Here is a 23,566-nt window from a genome sequence, read left to right on the forward strand (position 1 = left end):
TGAGCATTTGGTATCCCACCACCATGGCCATCGCCATTGTCGTCTCGAACTTACAACCTAAGCACGGCATTGTCAGCAAGGGACGGTCAGAAGTATGTCGGAGCAGTGAGAATGAATGCCTTACTTCCTCTGCCGGCAAGGGTAACAACTCAATGGTACTCTGTTTCTCTTGCGGACCACCCGGAACTGGCCATCAGGCGAACGCCCATTCGAGGAAGGCGTAGTCGATGGTGGTGTCGGCGTCATGATGCGCGTTCTTAAAGATTGGCTGTTGGATCTTGATATCTTTCCTCCGTTCCCAATCGTCCCCAGCCGCCACTGTAGATCCGGGGTAAGGTGGAGATAGCAAAGACCCACCGCACAGGCTTGTCTGAACCTCAGTAAGGTCGGGTGGTTCGGAAAGAGACGTCTGAAAGGAGACACAGCTGATGGTGGAAGGGCTTCAGTGTCCACCGCCGAGGTATGTCGCGTAGTCTGGCATGCAGGGGAGTGCCGGTTTGGCAGCTAAGATTGTTGTGAGGTGGGCTCGTCGGGTCCTCCAATTCGACCTGTCGACGGGGCGGAACAGAAGCACCACGTTCGCATGCGCGCGCGAACTGTGAGGAATAGATAGGGTGAATGGCCGTGGCAGGCGCAAAACGTAGACTCGGTCAGAAAATAAAGAGATGGGGTTGAATGTAGGAGCGAGTTGGAGAAGACCCTAGGCAAACACAGGATTGCGATGCGACCATGTCCCGCTCCCCTCCTATCCATAAACGTTGTTGGTGGGGCTGATACATGAGCTGCTGCTTGAGTGGGGGGGCTATCCGGGCAGCTCTTTATCTCCTGGCCGAGGTCTGGTTAGCCTGCTGTTGCTGTCTGAGGGATTGGTTGCGATGAAGGATTGCGATGGCGTGATATTGCACTACACATAACTCAGATATACCAGACTACTACATTGAGAATGTACACACATGGCCTAGCTTTGCGTCAAGACTTGGCTGTTACCCCCATCGTCTAGCGGGTTCGCGTATTTCTCTTGATCCATATCTTCCTCTACCATACAGCATAGGGACAGGAAGTCATATGAGTTGGGCCTGAACTACACCCCCCACACAGGAGCTGCTTATTAATCCCTTGCCTTTCCGTTCCGTTCTCATCAATATTCCAGTGACTCACCGGCGTGTGAGGAAGATTGCCCGACGTCGTCAGCATGTCAGCAGCGCCCCCCTATTTCTATCGTCACACAAACCTAGCACGCCGGACAACCGTCGCAGCGATTGTGGAACCAATCAACGCCACGTGAATGAACAGCAGCCAGTGCAGCCCGCTGCTACAGTGGTGAGCCTACAAAGTTCTCATGGTTCTGATTTGATTATCCTATGATAGGGGTTTTCTTCTCACGAGGCGGCTGTAGTCTCGCCGTTGGACTTGATGCTATATGCCTTGAAGAAGTCGGCGTCATTAGACAGTTCCTCCTTGACCTGTAACCTGGTTAGTCGGCGTGACCCATATAGCAGAAGAAACAGGCGACAGGAGGAAAACATACAATATCAAGCCCTCCGACCAGCTCGCCGTCAACCCAGAGCTGGGGATAAGTTGGCCAGTCGGCAAACTCTTTGAGGCCCTGGCGCACTTCATCGTCGGCCAGGATGTTGAAGAAGCCATACTTGACGGCGTTTTCCCGCAGAATAGCTACTAGCTGCCGAGAAAAGCCGCACTTGGGCTCGCTAGGAGTGCCCTTCATGAAGAGCATCACGGGAGCAGCCTTCACAAGATCTCCCAGACGCTTGAAGAGCTCCTCCTTATTCTTCTCTGGATCCTCGGTTGCCACCTCACCATCATGGCCGTCAGTCGCAGTCGCAGCGCCATTCAAAACTGGGGCGCCGGCCTTGGCGGCATGGGCTTCGATGGCATTCCGCACCTTGACGGCGCTGCTTCCACTGACGGTTTCCAGCACCTGTCCGTTGCGAATAAGGACAAGAAATGGAACGGCTGTCACGTTGTAGGTTTCGCTAATATCCGAAAGATCCTCTGCGTTGATCGACACCCATGATGTGGACGGTGGTTCAGTGACGGGATACTCGCTCGCCAGCGTCGACAGGACGGTCGCCATTTGCGTGCATGGAGCGGCCCATGGCGCATGGAAAGAGACCACGAGGAGAGTGGAAGGCGGTAGTGAGGTGACGTGATGTTCCCAGTTCGAAAGACTGGTGATTTCGCGAATAGTCGACATGTTGTTGTATTGGTAGATATTCGAGCGGGTGACGGGGAGACCAAGACTCGCAAGGCGTGGCTGTCGGTGTGCAATGTTCTATGAGGTGATCTCAAAAGTTCAAGTGGCTCAGGCAAACCGAACATTCTCCAAACAGTGCCGAGCATTGCCCCTCCATGAACTGCGATAAAGCTGGGGCCGATGGCGGATGACCCCGCAGTCCGCTAATATGGGCCCTGATTGGCCAGAGATCTGTTGCGTCATTTGGGATTGTCTCCTACACAGTAGGTACCTTTAACTCCGGCCAAGACGGAAGAGAAGCGTGCCTGGAAGCTCCCGTAAGACCGACAACCCGATGTACTTATTTGTGGTATCTTTAAAGCTTTTTAAAGCATACCTAGGTGCCGATTGCAAAGCTCGAGACAGACTTGCGGATGCTAAGCATGGTGGCTGGGGTTTGATGCAAGCTAATTGCATCGTCAACACTTCGCCGGTTGCAGGTCGCACCTTCGTGCACCTTCAACATCAATGAACCATGACACGTGCTTTCCAGCTCAGCAGGTGTAGAGCCATCCATTATTAAAGGTCGAGGGACTCGCAGCCAAAGGCAAGGTCGTCGCGTCTGTGTTGTTTTCCGCCCCTTTCCATCATCTACTAGCGACAAGAGCTTGCCTCTCCAGCCTCCCCATTCTGCAGAAGACCCTTTCACCGTCTTTCCCTCATCTTGCTCCGCAACTGACCTACTAATTCACATCCTCCTTTGAGATCTTGAAACTCTCCAACCTAGTCACCTGCCCGGATCGGAAACCTACTTATCCTCGCAGACTTACACAATGTCAGCTGCCGAATACTATCAACAAGGCCCACCGCAACAGAGCTACGCCTCTCCGCACCCACCACCACAGGCCTACCCTCAATATCCCCAACCGGTGAGTTAACCCTGTTCCGGAGCTGCTGGACGGCAGCTTCCCGCGCTGAGATGGGATGCCTATGCTGACGAGGTATACCACAGTCCTACGGAGGCCCTCCACCACAACAAGGGTACTACCCACCGCAGGGGCCGATGCAGTATCAGCAACAGGCACCCCCGACGAAGAGCAGCGGTGGCGGTGGTTGTCTTAAGGGCTGTCTAGCAGCCATGTGCTGCTGCTTCTTATGCGAAGAGGGCTGCGAATGCTGTGCAGACTGTTGTGAGTGCTGCATGGAGTGTTGTTAATGGCGGCGCCAGAATTCGGCATTGGAGTTTGAGCAGGGTGTTTCCAGTTTAGTAATTCAAAACGAGATGGGGAGCGATGAGAGGGAATCAGGGGACGAGGAGGACAGCTTCATTTCTCGCTGTTGACCTGGTGTGGGCACCGTCACAGAGCTGTAAGATGGGTTGAAATGGATATTTGAAACCCCTAGGAAGCACCTGGATACATCACTATCACCCAGATACCAGTACGGACGTTATTAGAGCTACACTAATTACATATCCTGTTGTACATGAGTGTTGTCCAAGTGAAGGTGATGATGGGAAAACTGGGGCTCTTGTCCTGTCCAATGGCAGCACCCCATTCGATGAAATGCGCGCCAAGACGTACCCTGGAGACTGGGTGGGCTCAGTGGGCTGCTAGGGGAGGCGCACAGCCTCTTTGACGTCGGGTTGGCAACCTACTGGAAGCTCCCTCTCCGTTTCCCAGTTCCCTCAACCTCTCGCAAGACATCAGTCAGTCATACTTCTAGCTTCTTGTTTAAAGCCCTCTCTTTGTCACCACTGGGCCTTCTCGAATCATTCCATTCTCACGCTCGGCCCAGACAACTTCTGGAGTCACTACACAACGACCATGTCTTCGCTCAATCTGTCCACCAATGGCGTGGCCATCAAGAACAGTTACCAAGGCGTCATCAAAGGCACGCTGTCAGCAACCTCACCTACCGCCGCTCGCTGGGCCCTGTTCACGGTACAGGCGCCATTACTGAATGCCTTCCAAAACACGGGTTCGAAAGAGAGTGTCCTCAAGGTTGAGACCACTGGCGGTGAGTTCCAGGGAAACCTCCCGGTCCTTCCGGCTTGGGCTTACTAACCACCGCTTTGCGTCAACAGAGGGCGAGCTTGCCGTCCTGATCGAGGACTTCAACGAGGGACGCATTCAGTTTGCTTTTGTCAGAATCAAGGACCGAAACAGTGGCCTGCCCAAGAATGTCTTCATCGCCTGGTGCGGTGGGGGCGTCCCTGAGCGGACCAAAGGCTACTTCACCAGCCACGTTGCCGCCGTCTCCAAGGTCCTCACCGGTTACCACGTCCAAATCACGGCGCGATCTGATGCCGACCTCGAACCTGAAGCCATCGTGCAAAAGGTTGCGGATGCTTCGGGTGCTAAATACTCGGCTGGGTCCGCCCCGGCCCCTGCTACGGCGGCAGCGCCACCGCCGGTTGCCAAGAAGCCCGTCTTCACTCCGACTACCTCGACTTCCGGCACCTCCTTCAATCCCCTCGTCGCGGCCCGCAATCGCAGACAAGATAATACCGATGATGACGGCTGGGGAGCAGACGCCCCTCCCGTTTCCCGCACTCAGATCGAAAAAGTGGCGCCCGCCTACAAGCCAACCAAGGTTGATATTGCTGGTCTGAGGAAAAACCCCGACGAGTCCCGCCACAGCACCCCCTCTCAATCCGATGATCAGGCTCGCAATATTGTTAAGGGTGGGTATCAGCCCGTGGGAAGAGTTGATGTGGCCGCCTTGCGGGCTCAGGCAAAGCAGGATGACCGGCCTGCCGTGGTAAGGGGTGCCTATGAACCCGTGGGAAAGGTCGACATCGCCGCCATTCGTGCCAAAACTCAGCGTCCAGTAGAAGCATCAGAGGAGCCATCAGCACCAAAGTCTCTTGCCGAGCGCAGTGCTGCCTTTGCTCAATCGGAGCGTCTTACAGAGCTGCCCAAACCCAAGGTCGCCAACAAGTTTGGCAGTACCCCCTTTACTGGGACCAAAGCACCCACGCCATCCGGCTTCGGGGCGGCATGTATTCCAGCGCCCCCACCGGTTGGCGCCGCCAGCCGCACATTTGCTGACCAGGGGGGCAAAACACCGGCCCAGCTGTGGGCGGAGAAGAAGGCTAAGCAAGGTGGATCAATCTCGTCGGCATCGCCTGGGCCTGCTCCCGAAATCACGGCTCAAAAGAGCGGCAGCGAGTGGAAGAGCGGATACGCAGGCAAGAGCTGGGCTCCTGTCAGTACGACCAACTTTGGACGCGGCGGGGTGGAGAAGCATGCGACCGGCGGTAGTGGTACTGAGCGCTCACAGCCCGAAGCCGAGCCCGAGACAGCCGCGCCTTCCCCCGGTGGCATCGCAGCGCTGCGCGATAGGTTCAAGGACCAACCGCCCATTGGCGTCTCTTCACAATCTGCGCCAGCTGAAGAGGAGGCCGCGCCGCCGCCACCACCTCAGGCAAGCCGACCTGCCGGAGGGTTTGCCCTCCCTGGTCTCCCATCCAGACCAGCCCCAGCGGAGAAAAAGGAGGAGGAGGAACAGCAAGAGCCTCCCGTCCCATCTCGGAACTACGAAGAACGCGACCCCCCTCCTGTGCGCATTGCGGTGCCGGTTGCACGCAGTTCTGTTCCAGACCTTGAACCGCCTGTTGAGGCGCTTCCCCCTCGTCCTGTGCCTGTTCCTGAGGAGATCCCTCGCGAGGAAGACCTCCCAACAGAGGAGGATGCCTATGATCCCCGGGCTGCTGCTGCCACCGTCGCGGCTGTTGCCAGTGATACTACCAGGCCAGGTGGAGCAGCTCCTCAGTCCAACACCGATGGCGGCTTACGTGCTGTAGTTCTATTCGATTATGAAAAGGCTGAGGATAATGAGCTTGAACTACGCGAGAATGAAATCATTAGCAACATTGACAAGGTGGACCCTGATTGGTGGATGGGCACAGATGCCCAAGGCCGGAGCGGCTTGTTCCCTTGCAACTATGTCGAAATTCTGGAGGCTGACATAGCGGCTCCTGTCCCTTCGGCTCCCGCTCCCGCTCCAGCCCCGGCCCCAGGGCCAAGCCATGCTTCCGCGCCCGATTCAAAGTCTGAGTACGGTGTAGGAAGCGGGCCAACGGCCACGGCTCAGTTTGACTATGAAGCCGCGGAAGACAATGGTAAGGACTGGCACATACCGTACATTTCCCCGGTCTTGCGAGTGGTGAAACTAATAGACCTTGTACAGAACTGAGCTTCCCAGAGGGCGCTACCATCACTAACTTGGACTTTCCTGATGAGGACTGGTGGTTTGGACACTACAAGGGAGCGTCGGGTCTCTTCCCTGCCAACTATGTGGAGCTTGATCAGAAGCCTTAGGTGTAAAATGGGTCTGGAGGTGGCTGGATTTACAATACCTGGTGTCCTACGATACCACACAGCGTTTGTTGGCATTTGTAAAACCTCTTAAAGCGTGAGAGAGCAATCAGCAGTAGGAAGTAGGGATAAATTAGCAAGATTGACGTTCATAGTCCAGGAATGGTGTCAGTAGCTACCCTTCTCCACGTCTGAAAAAGACAAATGCAATACATGGTTCTTGGCATGGCTGCACGCACTCCTTGCCCGCGTTGAGCTGTAGGTTGTAGACTTGGTAAGCCGTTATCCAAAATGCTGCAATGAATGAATTCTCTGGTCGCTTCAAAACAGACGAGATAGGCTCAGCAAAGCCGGATTGTGCTGAAGTACAACAAGGTTGTTGTTTACGCATGTCGTCGCAGCCACATGGTCAGTCCACTTTGGCCTTTTCTGTTCCAACCAACCATATCAGTGCTCCCTCCCCCTCCCTCCTTGCTCCTCCTGCATCAACCCAACAAGAGACAAGATCAAAAGAAACGAACCGTCATGTACTCACATACACCACCGGCGCCACCACCAAAGCCACGAAATCATGATACTAGTGGCATGAGCACACCGGTGCTGGTGGGGCCGTCGTCACACACACCTCGCCCTCCGCCTCCGTTACCCGAAGCCGTCACAGCCGGCGGGCTGCACTCGGCAGATGTCGGTGCAGCAGCATCAAATGGTGCGTTGGTCCAGGCCCAGGACATCCCGGATCCCGGAGACCAGTGGCTGCCCAAGTTCTTGCAGGATAAATCGTATGTTTATGTTTGGCGCTGGCCACATGCAACCAGCCTTGCTCGTTGTTGCTAACCCCAACGGCTTCAGAAAGCAAGATTTGGCCGAGAGATTGTCGGACCCGGCATGCCTCTCGGCGCTCACCCACTCCCCTCAGACAGTCCACCCCTCTTTGGGATCGTCTCATGAGGCACTGCAGGTAGCACTAAGCGAAAACATCGAGCGGGCTGCTCAGCTACTCGAGCTCGAGGCGAGGCTGGTCCACCAGAGATCAACAACACAGTCCCAGCTGCTGTCGACTCACGCACTGGAGAGACAGTGGCGGGCCAAACAGGCAGACATGGACCATGCGCTGGCTCCGTTCGCGCCTGCAAGTTTGTATCAGCGTCTCAGTCAGGGGGTTCAGGAACAAGAAGGCGTTTGCTATGCGCTGGAGGAGAGCTTTCTCGAGGGGGAAGGTGACGGTGCGCTGGCTACGGAGAGAGAGGTCGGTGATTGGATCAGGAGGTACAGAGAAGCCAAGAAGCTGTACTATTTGAGACAGGAGAGGAAGGAGAGGTGGGACGAAGGCAGGGTTGGAGGGTGGAGGTGAACCTCGTCATTTGCTTGCCCCCTCTATCAACAGCAGTAGTATTCTCGTTCCCGGTGTGTTCCGTGAGGGTAACCTATCTCAAATACAACTGCAAAAACACTCCCAACACATCACCGTTTGTGCCATGCACTTCCCCAAGCCCTGAAAGTCCCCATTGTCTAATCCACTTCTAGGTAAATATCATCATACAACATGACCCTCTGTGACCTCCCCCTGTTTATAAGATGCTAAATGGACTCCTCTTCATCTCTGGACTTCGGGGGCTCATTGGCAGCGCAAATAGATCTTCCTCGGTAGCATCCTCTGTCCCTGCCTTTCCCACTGCCGAAGACGATTGGGGTAGGTTGTTTCCAAGGACGGCATCCAACGAAGCAACACCAGCACTTGCTGAGCCCATGGCGATGCTGCGCCCTGCCAGGCCCGTCCCATCTGAAGCCGTAGCGAGGGAAGAGTGAAGGCGATGCTGTGTATCCTTAGAGGCTGTCGAGGAGATTTTGGTAAGTAGCATGTTCGGCCACAAGCAAACTAAAACGGAGCCTCCGGAGAAGGCAACTAGTTGAGGGTTTGACATACCTTGGCTTGCAGCAGCCAGTTCTGCAGGGCTCGTAGCAAGCTTCAAGCCTCGCAGCTTTTCGCCTAACTTCCCCCCTATTGGGCTCCTCGGGCTCGCTGGACCGGCCGCCGTTTGTGGTATATGTAGTCTGGTTGGCTTGGGCACACCGTGATCCGGGCCGAGTCCGAAGTGGTCGACAATCCACTGCCGCTCTTGCGCTGCCATCTCCAACCCCACACTTTCGCCATTCGTCCTCATTTCCACTTCGATCTCGGCCTGCAGTTCTGCCAGCCGCTTCTTTGCCCATATCGTATGGAGCACGCCTCGCAGGCCCGTCTCTTGCTTGCTGGTGAGCTCAGCAGGGAAGATGGCTGGCATGGGCATTGTGCGCAGAACTGGTCCGCCTGAGCTACCCTTGCGTGTGATGCTGACGAGTGCAGGCACAGCGGCGCCCGTGGGCAAAAGAAAATAAATACGTCTTGTGCCACCTTTGGCACTGCCGCCAACGCCGACATCCCCGACGATGTCGTGGACGGCCAGTGCCGATTTCTTGCCCTCCCACGAGACTTCCCAGTCTGTAACATCAGCTGCCCCCTTCTCAGCCTCCTCCGGCCTGGTTTCTTGCTGTCGTTGTTCCCGCCCGCCGAACGAGGCGTCCCACTCCACCATCAGCACCTTGGTGCCCTCATTGCCCTTGTCTGTCTCGAATTCGAACCGGGAGAGCGCCAGGCCCGACGAAGGTGACGTGGGTGTCTCGACCACATCCAGAGACTCAACATCAGTCGCCGTCACCGCCGCCACCGACCTAGCGGCCGTGGTCATGGTGGTGATCCTGTGACAGAAACAAGAGAGGACAAGGCAAAGAAGACAGGCGACACAAGCACAAGGCCCGAAAGATAGTTGGGGGGATGTGGGGGCAGTCACCTAGCAAAAAGCTCGGTGAATTCGGCCGTATATCTCCCGGGGTGGCTATGAGCAACAGGGTAGCCAACCGGGCCACGTCTAGCTGGCTGAATCAAGCTGAAGACTCCCGGTTTGGTGACACACACCCGAGTCGGGTGCGTCAGCAGACGGTCCGAGATGCCAGATCAGATGCGAGAGAGGGCGACAACGGATGAGGGACCAGGCCTGACAGCTTGGAGAGAACAGAGGGCGCAGCCGGCTGGGGCTGGACCGAAAGGAGGAGGAGAGCTGGGACCCCGGTTCGGGTACGAGTTGATGCGTGCCAGGGAGACACGGACAGGCAGAGAGGCCTAGGTGGGCGGGGGAGTCAATACTTGGAGATGTGAATTTCGTCCGTTGTCCAACCTCGGCCTGTCAAAGGGAAAGGCAGGGTAGAGCGCAGCCGCGTGTGCCTTGGTTTGGGGGAGGGTACCACCTGTCTCCGGGTGTAGGCTAATATGAAGAGAATATGCACAGATGCAGCCGCGGCGGGGGAAACTGTGACGAGACAAGGGCCGCCAGAACAGGTTGCAAATATTGTGTACAGCAAGGTACTACGGTGGTTGTAGCTGGCGTAGAAGTCTCGTAGGTGAGAAAAGAGGAAGACGGAAAACTCACTCGTCACACGGTGCAAAGAGGCGCAAAGAAGAGCAAGGGAAAAGTCAGGGAGGCGACATGGAGGATGGGAAGCGCCTTCATGTTCGGCACTTGGCCACATACTGCTTCACCTTATAATAGAATACATTGACAAGCAGCAAGGCCCGCAGTCCCGCGGTCCCGCAAAATCGAGGCTCCCAAGGCAAACCCCGCGAGTGAGGACGAAGATCGCCCATTACCTCCCCCACAGGTCCGGGACCCCGGGGCCATTGATTCTAGATTGGGGAAAACCCATCCACGTCGCGAGTGGGTTGGTCCAGAAGAAAGCGTGCTTTGGCATGGCTAGAGAGACCACAGTGCATGAACTAATCCGCGCGTTGAGAAGGCATTGGCTTGGCCAACCGAACAAAGAGCTCCTACATTGCTTGCGGACGTCTATCGTCCCCATCGCTGGGTTGCTACATCAAACCATCATGTTGCTATGCCTTGGGGAAGGATATCTTGTTTCCGAGCACCATAACCACCAGAATCAAAGAAAGGTCCATCATCGCAAGTTGAACTGAAAGAGACGACAACTCTGGCGCTTTCAATATACATACATACCTACCTTTTCTCGCGAGAGGCAGAAAATCAGCGAGGGGCACTGGTACCATCTTGTTTCCATAAATAGCTCCATGTCACTTGGCATTGAGTGACACCCTTTCCCAATCGGGACGCGAGTCTGGGAGGAGGGGGGGGGGTTTTCTGGAACTTTGCGGAATTTCAATGGCGGTTGGTAGTTGCTTTTCAGTAGGAGAACACTGGAAAAGTAAGATAATCACACGCAGATCAGGGTCAGGTCGATGACGACAATAAAACACCACTGCTACCTCCATGTGAAGACCGGAAACACAAGCTCTTGCATCGCCATGCATGTTGCTCCTGTAGCTGGTAGGAGCTTCGATCTGAAGATAAAACTGATGTCCCATGCGGCACATGATGGCCAAGCAGGTGAGCAAGTTGAACATCTATGTCGTTGGTGTCCAAAAGCCTTTCCACATGGCGGGGGCTCCCGTGATGCAGTGCGACGACCGTGATAATTCGCTCGAGCTTTTTTCGATGTACTGCGGAAGCCGGCGGTGGTTACCCAGACACGCAAAAGACGGGCCCAATGATGGCTCCGGACCGAGGCCGATTCCAATGTCGGAACCATTCTTGGCACGACACGGAGGGGCCGGAACATGACCGCGAAGCCGGCACAAGACTCCACCTAAAACCCCCAGACTACCGCCCACATGGATAGCCCCTCCGGTGCAAAGGCTTATGTATCCGGAGCCAAAGTTGAGAGCGGCTCAAGGAAAGGTAGGTAAAGCGTACGGCTCGGCGACGTGATCCAGTCGAAATGTGGTACCCTTCCTCCGTGGTTGAACGCAATGGAATGACAGGGCCGAGATACTGCCGTCGAACACGATAGACGAAGCAAGCGAAGCTTGGAAGCGAGATGTTAGTTGTGAGGGCGACTGCTGGGTAACTCCTCGTTACATTGAGCATCGACCGTGAGCAGGACAAGAGTGGTGCGGTCAGGTTGGGCGGAGACGATGGCGGCCTTTTTAACAACGTGGAAAGCCCACCTCGGCCGGAAGCTTTGACTTGCCGGACACGGGCATGTTTGACAGAAGGTCGGCAGACACCCGACAACCGCCGGAAGGAAAGGGGCATATGGCGGTTTTGAGCGGCATCCATAAGCTCTTTGAATAAAGGGGTCCGCGGACATATACCCCCACAACGTTTCTTTTACAAGGGCCGAGATCCGGCCCCGAGAGGACGACATCAAGAAAATGACCGGAGTAGGGCCGTGGCGATTCAGCTAATCGCTAGCATTGCCCAATTTGGTGCCGCGTATCGCTCAGTGTATCAGACTCGCTATTAATCCTGGCTTTGTTCAGCAGATGTATAGGAGATCAACCGTTATCGCACGGTGATGGGTACGTTGATCTGTATACCTAGTTAATGGCGGCACGACTTCATCGCTTCCTCACCCACTATAGCCGGGATTCGTTTTAGATCAGTGTTGACCACAGGAGAGATGGCTGCCGAAGGGCACGCAGGCGCCTCGATTATTTCGACTGGGCTCTCACTTGTCCATCTGGGGAGTGCGTCCAATCCAGGTGCCCATGGCTCTTTATTGCACAGGATGAATGCAGCATGAACAGGGGGTCCCGTGGGAGTGTGTTGTGATAGGCAAATATTTTTTTGGAGGACCGTTCTGTGGTCACATTTGGGGAGAAACGGCGTTATGCGGTGGTGATATCGCTGCTCTGTTATAACTCGACTCTTTCGTCGCCCGACCTGCTCACCCAACTGCCGACGGTAATGTTCCACGGGTCCTTCACCCCCAACTTCAACAACACCCTCCGATTTCTTCGGGGCAATAGAGAGCACAGGGTACCTGTTCTGGCCGAATCTGCTGGGCATGAAACCTGCCCCAGCAGCGATCAACAGGTCACCAACCAAGAGGAATTCTATCTGGAATGTGTATTGCAGAAGCGAACAAAGAATAAAATCCAGAGACAAAATGGCGAGGAAAGGAAGTAACAAGCGAGAGATCTACACAGGTTCGAGTCTCAGCGCCTCTTTGTACGTCTGTCCCACGTGTGGTGCCGGCCCCAGCCAGGCATGTCTGTGTGACCTCATCAGCATGTAAACTCGGCAACCTAGGTAGACAGACATAGAAAGGATATTGGGGTTATGTAGGGGGGAGCGGGTGGGTTGTCTAGTCATGGCTGGCTGGCGGCGGCGGTAGTAGTGGTGGTGGTGTCGTTGCTGTTGATCATGACGCTGATGCCGCTGATGATTCCGATGATGCTGGTGATGCTGGTGATGGACGCGGATGAAATGGTCAGAAATGGGTTACTCCGTACTGGTCGATGTTCCCCCAGTTCCCCCATGAAATTCCAGACGTCCCCATGTTCGGTGCTTCTTTGGATCCGTGATTGGCCCCGGCTAAATTACGACGTGCCTGCCCACATGCACAGCGATGCGGCCAAGGCTCCCCCATGTTGCGCTACCGGACTGTGAGCGCGGGTTGCTAAGCCGGAGGAGAGCTCTGCTAGTGCAACCGCCGCAGCAGCACCGCAGAGACATCCCGAGCAAATCGCCGGCTATCTAGCTCCCATTCCAAAACGGTTACGCTGACACGGGTTCAGACCAGACACTAGGAACCAGGCCCTGAACAGGCCCGATTGGGACACACCCTCAATGAAACGTGAACACTTCTCTGGGCGCAGTGCAGCGATAGCAAGGTACCAGACATCCTCCGCCACGGCTCCGCATCGAAGAGGTATCGAGCTAGTCGGTTTGCTGGTGCAGACCCGCTGGGGTAAACGGTTCGCACTTGGGTCTATGGAGGGAGGGGGGAGGCGTGGCACATCAACGAGCCATCAAAGGCTTTCGAATCTGGCCCGACTCCAGCAACTCTCCACTATTACGCCGGCCAAACCGCCGTGTGGGCCATCGCCAACCCCAAACCTTCGTCCCATCCCTACAACCGCACACACACATACACAAACACACTCTCCCGACCCTCGACCGCCCACTCCCCGCCCTTCTCCCCGCGAATCCCAGTGACCACCGGCCATACCCATACCGCAACGGCCACCTGTAATTCCATCCGTCTCGGTGCTTCCTGTGTCGCTGTTCTTTGATCATCCATTTCGGCGCGTGTTCGGGCACACGTCTGTCAGTTGTCTGCTGTCTGTCTCTTCGCCTCTTTCGCCCTTTCACCCTTTCACCCTCTTCCCCCACACCCTTCCAAAACAGGCGTCAACCCCAGCTCCGTCGAACCCGTCAAACCCCGTCCCGTCCCGTCTTCTCCTGCCAGCCTCTTTCCTGCATTTTGTCGTCTGTCGCCGTCGACCTCCTGGGATTCTGGACCGTCGACTTATTGCGCGCATCGCACGTAGCCTCTATTGATTCCAACTCGATTTCGCCCGTATTCATTCGTTACCATCTGGACGCTGGTGCTAGGAGGGTGAGCCCGGCAAATAATATCTCGCGAAAACCGACGACGCTCTGCACCAACAGACGAATCTCGACGCCAATTGACCCGCCGACCGTCGCTCGATACACTCCTCAACGCTTGCTCACTGGCTGTGGAATTGGAGGGTTCTCTTGTGCCTGATCTGTCGACGTTCCTTTCTCGCGAGGCCGATGTCCCATCATGGTTAAATTGCGATTGGTTTGTGTTGCCGCCATCATCAACACACCGCCCATCTCCTCTTTACCTGCGCAATAAGACCTAGGTGGTCGTTGTCGACCAAGAATCGAAGCCATGGATCCACTACATATCACCGAGTTCGGTTCGGAGCGCTATCTCGAGAAGGTCCAACAGTCTCAGGCCCAGACACAGGCAAATGCTTCCCAAGGGCAGGGGGCAGTCTCGACGCTCCTCCAGTCCCCCTTTATTCTCCCTATTCGCGAGTCCGGCGCCACGGGCTCAGATGTCGGGGCCAAGTCGAACGAGCAAAAGCGTCCGGAAAAGAAGGGATTCAGCTCCTGGAGGAACAGATTTACCAAGCCCCCAGCAGTCCCACCTTCGAGTATCTGTGAACAGCCCGAACGTCGTCCCCCGTTGCCAGAATCGACAACCAAACAGCCGTAAGTATTGATTTCGCATCTTTACGGAAGCCTATCCAAGTGCTAACCCCTCGTCAGGCTGCCTTTCGATCATTTGTTTGCCGCGCTGCCGAACGAACTGCAGGTCGAGATCATCGCATCACTTCCGCTCTCTGATGTCTTGAACCTTCGACTGGCTTCGAAATCCCTTCACGCTCTGGTATCGCTGAACGAAGTCCCCATCACACGCTACCACCTTGACTACCACATACCCGCGTACGCCAAACGGCTCTACCCTTTGCCCCAGGGGCGTTCGCTCAACTTTCACTATCTGTGCGGAATTTGGCATCGGCTACACGTTGCCGCCAAGCTGTCTCACCTAATGTGCCAGTTGATAATCAGAGAACAGTTGCTCCTCAACACTGAAGAAAAGAGGAGGCAGTACGCCCCTCAAACAGAGCGGATGCGCCGCCGTCTGATTCCCATTTTGTTTACCGTGTTCCATTTCTTCGAAACGTACCGGAAGCTTCACCTCAAATACATGGCCGAACACGACGGCTTCGGCCTATCAAAGACGCCTTATACGGTCAATCCAATCGAGGCCGAGATCATGAACATGTACGAAGACCGCACACTCCTGCGCGTTCATGAGGCCTTTCCCCTGGTAATATGGGCCTTTTGCAGAAGGCTCCGACCACCATCCTATGTCGGCCGCGTCGAGCGATCGCTGAGGGGTTACCTTAAAGAGAGACCACCTGACGAGGTCCATGTTGCAGTGTTGTGCCTCGGTGGCATGCGGGAAGTCTTGAGGCTCTGGGAGGTGAAGGGTTACAATGCACGGCGGGCGGCCGTCGATGCTTGGTATGAGTCGATTCTCCATGAACAACCGGTGGAGCCGGAGCCGAAAAGAAGACGAGGGATGCTGGGCCTCAAGAGGAAGAAGTCTTCTTTCAACATGGGCAAGACGAATGGTCATGGGCACGAGGCACAGCACGGCGCAAACGACGTGAGCGCAACACGCGGGAAACAGCCAGACAGCCTCGTTTTTCACACCAGCTTAGCGGCTGGTATGCCTATGGCCGCCCTGAGCAAGGACGAATCCAAACTGTTGTACCCTGATCTTCCGGTGCTGCAACGAATATGGCTGGTCACAGCTGAGGCCATGATCTTGGATCGCAAAATTGTCGAACGACCGGCACATATACATCGCAACGCCCAAGTATTTACCGATTTGATTTCCGAAAGCGGCATCGATGAAGAAGACCAGTGGCTCTATGGTACCACCGCACCGGAGTCTGTCAGGCCGAACCTGGACGCTATTGAAGAAGACCCAGATGAATAACCGGAAAGGAGCCCGGTGAATTTTTATCACGCGGTCTCTGTTTAGCCAGCAACAAGGACGATCTGCTGACGTCCGCTCACTACATCACCGCCAAAACGCCCTCTTACGTCATTATTTTCGGCCCCATGAAGAGACGGCGGCTGTAAAACATCGATACCAAGACATTTCTACCAAGACACAATTTTCATTTGTCCGTTATGGGGTTATAAAAGCATTTATGGGCGTTTCAAGTGTTTCCTTTTTCAAGCTGCTGCTTGTTCCGGAAAGCCGATAAGCTCGGCGAGGAACTCGGGCGAAGAGGGTCGGCATTGCGAGACAATATGGTGTACGGGATCTGTTGTTAAATATTGGAAATGGTCCACGGGCCGCTTGGGGTTTCGAGCCTGGGGGGTTGTTTGTCGTATTTGGGTCTTTTTTTTTGAGGCATAAGGGGGCACACGGTGTGCCTTTTCACCTTACGGGTCATAGACCGCTCTTCTTTTTGTCACCTCTTGCTCTTGGTGTCGTTTCATCTTCTTTTCTTAAACTGCATACATACCCAGGAGTCATCTCACAGAGACACGGGCGCTTGCTGTACCATTGGTCTCGCTTGAGCTGCCTTGGCTCGAGTCAACTGGATGCCAGTTAGGTGGTGGACTACATAGACACGGGAAAGACGCCTCCGCCCCTCCATCACATCACATGGCCTCTAATTAAAGTACATTATTCATCATTTGCTGCTATGGGGGAAAACATTCCCACGTGCCCCATATCAAATCAGAAAAATTCATGTCTGAGGAGATGCGTAGTCAAGATGCACGATCAAGCTTGTCTCCATCGCCGTACCAGATATTGCAATGTTGGCCCCATATAATCCAATCCTACCTGAAAACGATATTATATCACCAGCCAATGTCAACATGTCAGTTCCCAAAGGCTATTCTTCATGACTTGTGTATTCATGTATTCATAGACCAACCCTGACCCCATCTCATTCAACGACGACCTACTCCGTGATAGCGTTCATTATAGGGGAGTCCTGATGTGTCATAAGTACCTAGGCCTGCCGCACCAAACGTGGAACTGTTTCCCGAGGTGCGGGCATTGGTCGTGTTGATGCCATAGGTGCTCGTTAGCCCCAGACTTGATGGCTGCCCGGATACATCGATATGGCCTGTGTCAAATAACTCCCAGCTACCACCCGTATTTCCCGAAAATGCCTGCATTGAACCAGACATGCCTTGCACGCCCTGGTTGGTAGCGTGACTGGCGCTGCCGGCTTGCTGTTGGGCTGCGCCGGAGCCAGTGTTGAACGACGGAGAGTGGTGTGGCAATCCATGTGTGCCACTGCTGCGAAACGATGCGGCAGTCGAGGGTGTTGTGGACTGGCTGCGTTGCCCATAAGTAGAGGTACCCAGCGAGGTTGACGATGCCCGGTACGTGCCGTCGGTCGTGGCTGTATAATTGTTTGTCGCCGAACCGGCAAATTGCGAGGGCGGGTGGGTATTGTTGTACGAATTCGTGCTTCCTGCAGTTGTTGCTAGATGTTGCTGCTGGTATCTTTGCTGAGATGAAAGCTGCTGCTGCTGCTGCTGCTTGTTTGTGTATGATGATTGATTCGAGGGATGCTGCTGCTGCTGAGTCGAATTCACAGAATATTGCTGGGCTGGCGAGCCCTGTACAATTTGGCCTTGGAGCTTCTGCTGTCCCAAAAAATGGGATGATTGTTGTTGTTGTTGTTGTTGTTGTTGTTGTTGTTGTTGTTGTTGTTGTTGTTGTTGTTGTTGTTGTTGTTGTTGTTGTTGTTGTTGTTGTTGTTGTTGTGGTTGTTGTTGTTGTTGCTTGTGGTGTTGTTGGTGTTGTGATGAAGACAGAGATTGAGAGGATGACTGGCTTTGTTTGGAATGCTGCGACTGATTATATTGAGGATTCGGTGGAAGATACTGCGGATATTGGCCTTGACCGGTCGTTCGCGTTTGTGATTGTGTGGCTAAGGATAGTCCCGCTTGTGGATTTGATACTTGCGGCTGGGTGTTTGGTGACCTACGTTGCGGCGTTGATGCTGACGTTGACTGCTGCTGCTGCTGCTGCTGCTGCTGTCGTGGTTGCCGGGCTGACCTGTACTGAGGAGGGTCGACACGGGTTTGATGGGAAACCGTTTGAGACTCCATCTCCGCTTGCTGCTCTATTTGGGCTTGCAATTGAGCCTCATAGTTCTCCATGGTGGGTGATTGGACCTCGTAGTGGTTTTGATGAGGCGAATGTACCGGTGGTACAGATGTCTCATTCGTGTCCGAGGCCATATCACGAGACTCCGTCATTGTGGTCAGGCTCAAAGCCGCGGCTGCACTAGAAGAGAGGGCCGAATGTGGTCCCGAATCCGAGCGCAAACCGACCATGGCACCAGTGGTTGACACTTCGATATTTGCAGCTGCTGGATCCTGGTTAGCTACCGCGGTGGTTTCCTTAGGGCCTTTGCCCCTCCTTGACCTTTTGGCCACAGGAGGCTGGAGTGCCGAGGCGGCTGTAGAATGCGCGGAGCCAACGTTTGCTGGTGGTGTTGGCAATGCTGGGCCATTCATTTGGGGTGATGCTTGGTTGGATACACCAGACTGCACAGCGTGGTTGCTACCGCCTGTTTTGGCAGTCCTCTTGCGTTTTTGCCCCAAACTACCGGGTGCGGTGTTAGGGAGCGCGGGGCTAGCAGAGGGAGGAGTTGGGAGAGCCAGAATTTGGCCCTGGGGGTTTTCCGTTTGCCTGGATGTCTGAGAAGGTCTTGGTCGAGAGCGATGGGAAGAGGTGCTGGACAGGCCGTCTGGGGGGGCCGAATACACAAAATCTGTTGTCGCGAAACTTCCAAGTGTATTATCTAGGCCTTGTGATAATGTCGCGGGCTCTTTGTTTGTTGATTCTGTCCTGGGGCCTGACGTTGATGCATTTCCTGTCTGCGCCAGATTCTTCTGCGTGGTGCCTGTCACTGTGTCCATTGCCGCCCCGGATAACGCCCCTCCTGGCGCTGTTTCTGGTTCTACTCTCGTCGCAACCCCTGATGCGGCCCCTGAGGCCGACAGTGTCGCCGCCCTCGCTCCATGATCTGTGGTGATACCCGGAGGGATATGAGAACGCTGATTTGTTGGGCGTTGCTTATCTTCTAGAGCCTTTGATCTACCCACCTTTTTGGTGGCCGTCGATGGGGTTCCGGCATTCACCGGGGTGAATGGTTGGCTTGATGTAGAATGTTCGAACACTCGAGGAGTTGAAGAGGCTTGGGCTGGCTGCGAGGCCTGTGGACGTGGCGATGATGCCCGTGCTGCCGTACCTACCGCATCTGGCCGCTGAGAATACAAAGGGTCGCCAGTCTGCGCCCTTGCAGGTGTGTCTGATGATCCATCCTTGGGCCGGTTTTTGGAGCCCTTGGGCCGACCCCTTTTCCTTGCGCTAGGTGTGAGATCAATTGTACTGGTGCTTGTGGTCGGGGCGGTGGGTAAAGTTGTTCGTACTGGAGTACTGGCCGCGAGCAAAGGCCGCTCATGGGCCAAACCAGACTGCTGTAACTGTGGCACTGGTTGTGGCGTTGAGCTATGTGCAAGAAGCATTACATTCGCATCCACCTCGTCCACAGCATCATCCTCGACATCAACCCAGCTTTCATCGGCCGCATTTGTGTGTTGCTGGCTTTCGGCAGTGCCCGAGACAGCCTTCATAAGGGGCCCCTTTTTGATTCCTTTATCGATCCGAGGCCTGGTGCCCTTGCTGCCCTTGGGCCGTCCACGCTTTCGTCTTGTTGAAACAAGGGGAGGAGGGTCAGACTCGCGCATAGCAGGAATGACAAGCTGTTGTCCTGCAGTGTTGCCCCCTAACCTGGGGAATATTTCAGCTATCCATCCTACAAAGAGGCTACCAGATCCATTCGACTCTGCGCTCTGCGGGAATCCATCCCCAGGGGGTGGTCCCCCTGGTATGCCCCCGAAAAAAGCTAGGGCTTTGCAGATTTGGTCAACCACAAGGACAGGGTGAAGGCTCCGCAGTAACGTCAACAACCGGGCCTGTTCTGCCTTGGTTTCTTCGGGGGTCAGCGGGGTCTGGCGCGTCCGATGCGCGGCTGCATTTACTGGTGCTTGCGGCGGAACGATAGGCTTAGCCGCCGGTTCTGGTTCGTCGGGGATGTGTATAAACCGGCTCCTTCGTAACGACACATAGCCATTCTCATAAGCCCGCTTCGCAGCAAGCTCTGTGCTCTCGCTGGTTCTTTTTGCCTCAGCGTCACGTTCCGTGGCCTCCGTCCTGCCCGCCACATCTATATGCATCACGCTGAAATTTCCCTTGGAGCCATCTGTCTTGCCCTTCAACTTGCTGGGGACGGGATTTCGAATGCGGCCGTCTCGGTGGGGGCCACTTGACGCGTCGGGGACATTGGAATCGCTTGTCGCTAAAACACCGAAACTGGCTGTAGTTGTAGGCGTTGTTGGAACTGCTGGCGCTGATTTTTCCATTGGCGCACGACTCGACATGTAACCTGGTTTAGGCAGGGGAACGGGAGTGACTTTGGATGTGGTAGCCGTGCGTGAAGAGAGTGTTGCGCCTGCGCGTGAAAGTTAGCAGCACATTTGGTCCCCCTCATCAATATCGTGCCCACCTGAAGGGGGAGCCATTGGAAGGTGTGGCTATGAAGAGCGTCGCACGATGCAAAACTCAGCGGTGGCATATATGCTGAAGCGGCTCCAGTGATATGATTGATCTAATGGGGCGTCAAGTCACAACCTCGGCGCCCAAACTGCATTTTCGAAGTGAATCTGGGTTGAATATGTTTTGACGGAGGCGCTGGTGAGAAAGCGATAACAGAGGCGCGCCGAATCGATGGAGAAGAGTTCAGCGACTCCACAAGATGCCAGGGAGCAGGGAGCGCCAGGTTGGCAGCCAAGGTCAACAGGCCCGACTATGCGCGTTGACCAGCACGAGAGTGAGAGCAACGCAAGAACGTTGTTGCTGCCGTTCCACAGCTCTGGCTGGGTGAAGTATAAAGATTGTCAAAGTCGAGGTAGCTGTACTCGGTAAGCCCAATGACCTGAGGCGGTTGGTGATACAACTGTACACGCCAGGCCAATGTTGCTTGGAATCGAAAGTTGAGGGGCAATGGAGCGATCACAGAGCGATGGCTGGGCCCTGAAAAGCGGTCCACGAATGTGTGATGCCAGACACAAACATGACGATGTCAACGGCCCTGGAGAGACTGGGGATACTTGGGTCGAGGCTGATAACTTGGTGTAGTTTCTCTGCGGAGCAGCTGAATGGCAAAGGTCCGTCGGTCGGTTGGAGTTGAGGTTGAACAGCGGAAACGCACCTCACCTAATACGAAAATGCAGGCACATGAACAAGGACGAAAGCCCGCGCCTTGATTGGTAGCTCGCCGCCAATCATGCGCCAACAAGCCTCACCCACGCTACCTACAACTGCGCCCAGTGTGGCTGCTGTATGCGTAACAGCTGCTGTTCATTTCCCCAGCGTCGTGATGAATCTCCCGATGCTAACACTTGGCCTACTGGCCCAATAACAAGACATAAACAGGTCTAGCCTCATAGGAGAAGAAATCCAAGTTCGACGGATTGGGGCAGAACGGAAGGCTCCAACTGATACATTGGGCCTCCGGCACATCTTACACATATCGTCCCGACCCCCGACTGGGGTACGTACCGGGCCCATAGCTGCCAAATCAAATGCGACCGCCAGGGGCCCAGCTAAGCTGCTGGGTGAGCTCCCCACCCAGGTGCTTGGTGTGTTCCAACATCATCAATTGATACCAACATCACCCTCATCGAGACCTCCCACCGCACCCCACGGCATCCCGCAGAACGCCTTCAATATTAACCTCTCAAGCCTCTCTACTTTTCTGCCTCCTGTATCGGTTAAACAACCAGCCCTACTCAACCGCCCCCTTGTCCTCGCAACCGGTCGTCTCTATCGCACAGGCAACCACCCTTCCCCTTGAAGGGAAATCCCCCAGAGTCCAGAATCCCGAGAGCAACACCTCGGCTTCTCGACACGCCTGTACCGCCTTGCAACGAACTCTAGGCCTACCCCAAGCATACCGGCATGCTGTAGCCCGCCATGGCTCCGGCGCAATACATACTCGTTTCCCTGCCCCTCCGCGTCTTCGATGACGATCCGCTCAAGTCCTTGGCCGCCACCGTCGGTCGTGACAATGGCGAGGTGCTGCCCTACCCTGTCCCGTCGTTCAAGATTGGCACACTCGACGCCCTGGTGCAACATGCCGACGACCTAGCAAAGCTCAACAGCGCCTGTGAAGCTGCCGTCGCCAAAGTTGCCGATTCCCTCAGAGGAATTTTGGATGGTGATGAAGACCTAGTGGCTCAACAAAAGATAGTCAATGACAGTAAGCTCGTGTTACACTATTTGCCATCGTGCCAGAATGACTGCTGACAAGTATGACACAGAACCCACGGATCAGTACCTGCGCTCATTCCAATGGAACAAACTCCGCTACCGAGCTGATCGGCCTCTGGTTGAGCTCATCGAAAATCTCCAAAACGACTTGCAAAACTCAGATAACGATGTCAAGGCCAAGTTCAACCAGTATAACACCGTCAAGACGAATCTCGCCGCCTTGGAGAGGAAACAAACGTAGGCTATCCCAAACTTTTGCGGCTGTGTAGCTTCTCTCATGTTCCGGGCTGACTATAATTAATCTAACCAGAGGAAACCTCGTCACCAAGTCGCTCACGCCCATCGTGGACCCAAAGCTCCTTGTACAGGACTCGGAATACATGGAAACGCACCTCATTGTGGTGCCGACGAATGCACGGAAAGACTTCATCCGCAGCTATGAGACACTTGCTCCCATGGTAGTGCCGCGGTCATCTATTCAGGTTGCTCAGGACGATGAATTCACGCTGTTTGCAGTCACAACGTTTAAGAAGACGAGCGCCGAGTTTCTTCAAAAGTGCAGGGAGCACAAATGGACCCCTCGCCAGTACAAGTATATGGAGGGCGGCAAAGAAGAAGAGCAACGCGAGCTCCAACGCGTTGAGAAGGAGGCGAGAAAGGTGCGGGCCGAGGCCCTTTTGCTGGGTCGGACAGGTTGGGGTGAGAGTGTGATGATTTGGGCACATGTCATGACACTTCGCGTCTTTGTCGAGACAGTGCTCAGATACGGCTTACCCTTGGAGTTTGCGTCGACACTTATCAGAGTAGGTTTTGAAACCCCCAGAAGACGGTCTTGGGAGACAAGACAAAATACCTGAAGCGTTGGAGCTGACACTGCACGTAGACAACGCCAAAACAAGCCAAGAAGGTCAAAACAGCCTTGGACTCGGCATACTCGTACCTTGGGGGAAATGCGTTTGGCCGGGACAAGCATGGGCGGGTCACCAAGGACGATGCATCTCTAACATCCGAAATGGCTGCGGCGGGCCTTAGTGTGGGCGAGGGCAACGAGTACACCGCATATGTGTATTATGAATTTGAGCTCCCGTAATCGGTTAGGGGTGCCTTCGTGAAGGCATGGAGGGGTGAATAGGGAGTGGCTGTATGGTTCGTCAATTCGGGAGTCTCGGTGTCAAATGCCTCTTTAACTTTCCTTAGCCCTATTTTTTTCCTTTTTTGTTCCCTTGAGATGGATGCCAGAACTTGATGTAACTTGTAGTGGCTTTGCCATTCAGTCTCCGACACGTGCAAA

General features: G+C 54.8%; 9 protein-coding genes across 9 annotated transcripts; 5 read left to right on the top strand and 4 right to left on the bottom strand.

Moving 5' to 3' along the window:
* Positions 1-50: 50 nt before the first annotated feature.
* Positions 51-246, bottom strand: QC761_0013990 (uncharacterized protein; the record flags this gene model as incomplete). Its single annotated transcript, XM_062871965.1, has 2 exons — positions 51-57; positions 125-246. 2 exons carry the CDS (start codon positions 244-246, stop codon positions 51-53), a joined length of 129 nt encoding a protein of 42 aa, XP_062737694.1.
* An 849-nt stretch (positions 247-1,095) lies between these two features.
* On the top strand, positions 1,096-3,410 carry QC761_112720 (uncharacterized protein; the record flags this gene model as incomplete). Its single annotated transcript, XM_062874554.1, has 2 exons — positions 1,096-3,123; positions 3,207-3,410. The coding sequence occupies exons 1-2, from the start codon at positions 3,028-3,030 to the stop codon at positions 3,408-3,410; spliced, it is 300 nt and encodes a 99-aa protein (XP_062737695.1). The 5' UTR covers positions 1,096-3,027.
* Positions 1,380-2,637, bottom strand: GRX3 (glutaredoxin; the record flags this gene model as incomplete). The annotated part of the gene is made up of 2 exons (XM_062874553.1): positions 1,529-2,637; positions 1,380-1,463 (listed from the first exon to the last, which is right to left on the bottom strand). The coding sequence occupies exons 1-2, from the start codon at positions 2,213-2,215 to the stop codon at positions 1,380-1,382; spliced, it is 771 nt and encodes a 256-aa protein (XP_062737696.1). The 5' UTR covers positions 2,216-2,637.
* A 610-nt stretch (positions 3,411-4,020) lies between the features above and the next one.
* ABP1 (actin binding protein) lies at positions 4,021-6,519 on the top strand (the record flags this gene model as incomplete). The annotated part of the gene is made up of 3 exons (XM_062874555.1): positions 4,021-4,213; positions 4,281-6,320; positions 6,389-6,519. The coding sequence occupies 3 exons, from the start codon at positions 4,021-4,023 to the stop codon at positions 6,517-6,519; spliced, it is 2,364 nt and encodes a 787-aa protein (XP_062737697.1).
* A 402-nt stretch (positions 6,520-6,921) lies between these two features.
* On the top strand, positions 6,922-8,041 carry QC761_112740 (uncharacterized protein; the record flags this gene model as incomplete). The annotated part of the gene is made up of 2 exons (XM_062874556.1): positions 6,922-7,295; positions 7,366-8,041. The coding sequence occupies 2 exons, from the start codon at positions 6,922-6,924 to the stop codon at positions 7,865-7,867; spliced, it is 876 nt and encodes a 291-aa protein (XP_062737698.1). The 3' UTR covers positions 7,868-8,041.
* QC761_112750 (uncharacterized protein) lies at positions 7,736-13,018 on the bottom strand. Its single transcript, XM_062874557.1, has 2 exons — positions 8,441-13,018; positions 7,736-8,347 (listed from the first exon to the last, which is right to left on the bottom strand). The coding sequence occupies exons 1-2, from the start codon at positions 9,240-9,242 to the stop codon at positions 8,085-8,087; spliced, it is 1,065 nt and encodes a 354-aa protein (XP_062737699.1). The 5' UTR covers positions 9,243-13,018; the 3' UTR covers positions 7,736-8,084.
* A 246-nt stretch (positions 13,019-13,264) lies between these two features.
* On the top strand, positions 13,265-16,637 carry QC761_112760 (uncharacterized protein). Its single transcript, XM_062874558.1, has 2 exons — positions 13,265-14,594; positions 14,652-16,637. The coding sequence occupies exons 1-2, from the start codon at positions 14,269-14,271 to the stop codon at positions 15,892-15,894; spliced, it is 1,569 nt and encodes a 522-aa protein (XP_062737700.1). The 5' UTR covers positions 13,265-14,268; the 3' UTR covers positions 15,895-16,637.
* Positions 16,638-16,868: 231 nt separating this feature from the next.
* QC761_112770 (uncharacterized protein) lies at positions 16,869-22,349 on the bottom strand (the record flags this gene model as incomplete). The annotated part of the gene is made up of 2 exons (XM_062874559.1): positions 20,510-22,349; positions 16,869-20,455 (listed from the first exon to the last, which is right to left on the bottom strand). Exons 1-2 carry the CDS (start codon positions 20,523-20,525, stop codon positions 16,869-16,871), a joined length of 3,603 nt encoding a protein of 1,200 aa, XP_062737701.1. The 5' UTR covers positions 20,526-22,349.
* Positions 21,277-23,556, top strand: VMA5 (Vacuolar ATP synthase subunit C). Its single transcript, XM_062874560.1, has 4 exons — positions 21,277-22,264; positions 22,326-22,512; positions 22,586-23,078; positions 23,159-23,556. The coding sequence occupies exons 1-4, from the start codon at positions 21,979-21,981 to the stop codon at positions 23,363-23,365; spliced, it is 1,173 nt and encodes a 390-aa protein (XP_062737702.1). The 5' UTR covers positions 21,277-21,978; the 3' UTR covers positions 23,366-23,556.
* Positions 23,557-23,566: the final 10 nt, after the last annotated feature.

This window comes from Podospora bellae-mahoneyi (genome assembly GCF_035222275.1).
Source record: "Podospora bellae-mahoneyi strain CBS 112042 chromosome 1 map unlocalized CBS112042p_1, whole genome shotgun sequence".
Classification (NCBI taxonomy): Eukaryota; Fungi; Ascomycota; class Sordariomycetes; order Sordariales; family Podosporaceae; genus Podospora; species Podospora bellae-mahoneyi.